General features: G+C 48.2%; 1 protein-coding gene across 2 annotated transcripts in view; it reads right to left on the bottom strand.

Annotated features, from left to right (window-relative positions):
• Positions 1 to 5,139, bottom strand: part of AFF1 (AF4/FMR2 family member 1) — a 220,426-nt gene extending 215,287 nt beyond the window's left edge. The window contains exons 1-2 of one of the 2 annotated variants that reach the window (XM_006018091.3): positions 5,079 to 5,139; positions 1,687 to 1,758 (exon numbers count right to left, since the gene is read on the bottom strand). In XM_006018091.3, the coding sequence (XP_006018153.1) occupies positions 1,687 to 1,730 (44 nt within the window). In that variant the 5' untranslated portion in view covers positions 1,731 to 1,758; positions 5,079 to 5,139. Of the gene's footprint in view, positions 1 to 1,686; positions 1,759 to 5,074 lie in introns of both variants that reach the window. The other variant, XM_014517138.2, reaches the window with a different exon arrangement.

Below are 5,139 nucleotides of genomic sequence, written 5' to 3'. Positions count from 1 at the left end.
TTGTCTCGGAACTTGGAAAATGAAAATGAGGAATTGAGAAAAATAAATCAAGACAATGCCCAACAATTGGAATTATTGGACCAAGAAAAGGCTAGCCGAGAAGCCTTGCAAAAATTGGTAAAGACAATGGTTAAAGACCAAGCTGAGAAGGGAGCCAAGGTCAACCATGGCCCCTATCTAAATACCATTAACCATTTGAAAAAGAAACTCCAGGAGCGCAGCCTGCAAGTAGCAGCTGTCATCCGGGGAGACCAAGCCAGGGATCCAGACATCCCCTTCAATCCAGGAGAGATTTGGGGTGGGGAGATGTGGGGAGATCCAGAGGATGCAGGGGATCCCTCTCCTGAAGACCCTAAGTCAGATCAGGAGAGGACCCTGGTGCCTGAGGTGAGCGCAATCACGTGGACCTCAGTCACTCGGGATGCCCAGGGAAAACCCATGGAAACCACACAGGTAAGGGTCCCCCTCAGTGGAGCTGATCTAGCAGCCCTGGGCAAGACCCTGGGATCTGCTAACATTAGGAATTTGGGACAGTGGTTGCAGAAATCCCTCAATGTAGTGGAGTGTGAAACCCCGAGTGTCCGGGGATGGCACCGCCTACTAAGGGCTTGCGCCACCCCAGAGATTCAGGCAGCTATGGATCAGGAGGACAGCTTTGGGGGAAGACAATATTCTCCGGAGCATAGCGGGTTTGGGGATCAGTTTGGGGAGAAAGACATTTAAGGCGCAGTTTGGGGCTAGCTACCAGACACCTGGGGAACCTGTTAGGGACTATGTGATCTGGTGTGTTATGTTGGGATTGCTGTCAGGGACGGTTCTACCCCTAGACAAGGAGAAGAAACAGACATCGGACATAAGAAGTATAGATTACTGTCCTGGATTTTGGAAGGAGGTACAGGAAGGCATACATCAGTCCATAATTGGACTGATGGGGCCACTCCGAGAGACCGTCAGATATGTGCTGGGAGAAGTCCTAGCCCGGGCTCAGGATGCAGAGAGGTTAATTGGACGTCAAGGGGGGGCAACTGCAGCCACCCAGTTCAGAGAAAAGCTTAATGACACACCGAATTATATGGTTACCTATTCTAATGAAAGTGCATACCCCAAACCTGATAGGGGGGTTGGGGGTCCAAATTATCGCCCCAGCCCACACTGGGATAACCCAAGGGTATCAAAGGAAAGAGAGGGGGAAAACGGGATTCGGTCAGCAGTGTGGAAGTTTTTAACGCAGCATGGGGAAAAAAAAAGGGAAACGGGCATGGAAAGCCTCTAGCCGAGCTGCTTATCAGAATGGCAGAGCTGACTGGAAGAAGGACCAAGTATTGTACATACTTTAAGAGCGCCTTATCCTATTCACCAACCCTGCAGCACTAGTGGACATTGCTGTTTCATCAATAGCAAAGACTCCATGAAACCAGGTGGCAAATACTTTATTTTACACTGTACTTACATGGATGAAAGCTACCCATGTACTTAGATGAAAGTAGATTTAGAAAAAAAGTAATTTACTTTCACCTCATCACAAAATGAGTGAAGAGAAGTCAAACCTGAATTTATGGTAAAAAATAGCTTAAAAGATTTAACCCACCTCCATGCCCCAACCCCTGCTCCACCCAATGCCCCCTCCTGCAAAAAAAAATAAAAATCAACAAACAGTCCCCACTATGACACTGAATTAATTCTTACCCATTGCTGCTGCTTGCTGTGTGCTGTGTGTCTGTGGATGCCATTGTGCAGCTTCAGTCTCAATCAGTTCATCTGAAAAGAAGAGGACATTCATCCTTAAATTTAATATCCAAGTATCCAAAATATCCCTTTATAAAATGTAGGACATGAATATTCAACTTCTATAGGAACAGTCTACATTTTGCTTAAGACATAAGATGAGGGAAAGAACATTTTGCTGGGAGACCCCAAATGAGGTGGTGCCCTATCCTATCTTGGGAATCTGCAAGAGGAGGCCGGACAGATATTTGGCTGGGGTGATATGACTGTGGAACCTGTTCCTGCCTGGGGCAGGGGGTCGGACTTGATGATCTGTTTAGGTCCCTACCGACCCTAAGCACTATAAAACTATGAATTTTTTAATCATACAAGGGAAGAAGCAAAGAGCAAATTGCAGTCTCCCTCCAATTTCCCAAGGAAGCACAATTCCTAGTAACATGCTTCTAATGAGTCTTGTTAACATGAAGTGGAAGTGATAAAGGGAATGAACACCTATCTTTGTGTACATATCTGCCATTAGGTTTAGGTTGTCAAGATCCCTTTGCACTTAGTATTCTAAAGTAGTGCTGGGCAACATTTTTGTGGTAGCAGACTCAGGTCTAAGACAGGCCAGTACTAGGACCCAGCTGCTGCCACGACACTTCTCCTTGCAACCCAGCCATGACATGGGTAAGCCTCCTACCACCTTACACAGGTGAAGCCCCCACACTATCGAAGCCCTCTGCTGCCCGTCTGCAGTGCAGCACTGCCAAAATCTCCCAGGTCTACAGGCCAAATCCAGTGCCTCTGCAGACCCACAGGCTGCTGACCCATTGTCTAAAGTCTTTTTTTCACCCCATGGGCTCATTCTCTCTCACACACACACACACACACACACACACCACTGTTTTCATTATATCATATAACTCCTCAAAGCCAGCCCTTTCTATCCCCACACCAAACCTACACAGCAGTCTAAACAACCTTCTCATTAGTTTTGTGCCATCACCAGCAATGACCACGTGCCAACAATGCCAGTAGGCTCATCAATCCTACAGCCTAGATGGCTTGCCTGGAGGAGAAAATTATGATTATTATCATTAATTATATTCTGGCAGTTTGCCCAGTGATGTCTATGGCCTCTGCCTCAAGAAACTTAAGATGCAGGAGCCTGGTTCTGAAATAGGTTAATCAACACAGGGCTTAGTCCTGTAAGTAGTCCCACTGCATTGCTTTTTTGGTTTTAAAGGAAACTGTCGCTGCAGTAAGCAATACACATAGGTGCCATGTGTCCAGGAGCAATAAAAAACTTTGGGTAATTGACTGTGTGGGACTTTAAGCTGCAGGGGCAGACAGATCTTCCTAGAGTCAGCATGTAATCAGCCAGCATCTAATGTCAATATTTATGCTAAGATCTTCTGTATTTCAAGATCCAAAGTATTCAACGTTAGAGTTCTACACCTATGTGATTGAACTGTGCAAATCAATTTTTTAACTGAAATGAAACCCAGGGGAGCACCACAAATGATTCTCAGCCTTTCTAGACTTGAGGTGCCCCTCAATAATCTTGAGATACTCCATGGAAAAAGCCATCTCCCAGTTTTCACTCATTTTTTGAATACAGAACAATGATCTCAGTGGTGGCAAATGACACAATAAGGAGCAATGGTCTCAAGTTGCAACAAGAGAAGTTTAGATTAGATATTAGGAAAAGGTTTCTCACTAGGAAGGTAGTAAAACACTGCAACAGGTCACCCAGAAAGGTTGTGGGATCTCCACTAGGGCTGTGCGAAATGACTGTTTCAATTTGGTTTCAGATTCGGCCGTTTCGGAGGACAGTGATTTGTTTCAGTGTTTCAGATCACTGTCCTGTTTTGTTTCAGCTAAATCTGTTTCGGAGATTCGGCTCTGCTGAATCTGTTCCGAATGGTCTGTAAGGCAAGCTTTGCGCAGCCCTACCCAGCCGGGCGGGGCTTGGGGCCAGGGTGGGGCTTGGGGCCAGGGGCCCCAGCAGGAAACAGGACAGGGCCATGTGTGGTTCGTCCAGGAGATGGGGAGGGCCGCAGCACTCCATGCAGGCGAGGAAACCCCCATATAGCTTCCTGATCCATGTCACACTGGGTAGCAGGGCAGGGAAGCAGCGCAAAGTGCTGAACAAGCCTGCTGGTCCCTGCTGTGTGACTCAACTCCACAGAGAGAAGAGATCCGCGCTGTGGTCTCCTCGCTGCCGCTGCCCCAGCAACATGGGGCTACGCGGGGCAGACAGCAGTGGCAAGGAGACCCCAGCGTGGACCTCCACTCCCTGCAGAGCCAGGTCACGTGGCAGGACAGTGCTGGTCCCTGCTGCGTGACCTGGCTTCACAGGGAGCAGAGATCTGGGGCTGCACGGGGCAGGCAGTGGTGGGGAGGAAACCACAGTAGAATCTCTGCTCCCTGTGGAGCCAGGTCGTGCGGCAGGGATTCCTCAGCCCCTGGTTTAATTGCCCAACTCTCTGATCATTCCCCTACCTCTTCCCAGGGGGCGCAAGCCCCCTGATCTGCACACAGGGTTTCAACAGGCTGCCGCTGCAGGCTGGGGCCAGCAACAGCACCACAGTCTTCACGGTGCTCAGCACAGGCTGTGCCAAGTAGCTGCTGTTGCTCCAGCCTGCTGAAACCCCGCACACAGATCGGGGGACTCGCACCCCCCGGGAAGAGCTGGGGAAGTGATCAGGGAGCTGGGGAATCAAAACGAGACCTAGATGTTAGTATCAGAGCAGTCCTTCCCTCCCTCTTCTTAGTTTTTGTTTCCCTGCAAGCCTGGCTGCAAAACTCCAAAATTCTCCGACACATTTCAGAGCCTTCTGTTTCAATTCGGGTTCAGTGTTTCAGGCACCAACATGGCCCAGAACACCTCTGAAATGAAACGGCTGCCGAAATTTCGCACAGCCCTAATCTCCATCCTTAAGACCTGGGTAGATAAAGCCTTGACTGGGATGATACAGTTGGGATGGTCCTGCTTGGAGCAAGGGGTTGGACTAGACCTCCTGAGGTCCCTTCCAACCTTAATTATCTATGTTTCTATGAATAGAGCATTCATAGAAACATAGAATTCTTCCACTACAAAGAACTCAGAAAGACCACAACAAGTCAGAACATTTTAAACACTATAGATTCCTACTTGAAATCTTTGAGTTTATCTGATGAGTGATGTTTGCACACCTAACAGTACTATTTGAGTGGCAGCCTGAAGCACCCTTGAAAGGATCTCAAGGCACCTTGGAATAGCATGTGAATGGCGAAAGGAGGGAGAGAAGCTGCATGACCTTAAATACTCTTATGCCCTCGCTACTACACACAGTAAAGGAATGGACAGCTCTTTGAAAGTTACCTACTTTTCCTTCTCTTGTCCAGCTGGGGTGCCTAACTGGAGGGTACTTTCTCTTGTTCAGACCT

Source organism: Alligator sinensis, unplaced genomic scaffold (genome assembly GCF_000455745.1).
Source record: "Alligator sinensis unplaced genomic scaffold, ASM45574v1 scaffold125_1, whole genome shotgun sequence".
NCBI lineage: Eukaryota > Metazoa > Chordata > Crocodylia > Alligatoridae > Alligator > Alligator sinensis.
Note: the sequence above shows the minus strand (reverse complement) of the source record. Positions and strands in the feature narration are given on the sequence as shown.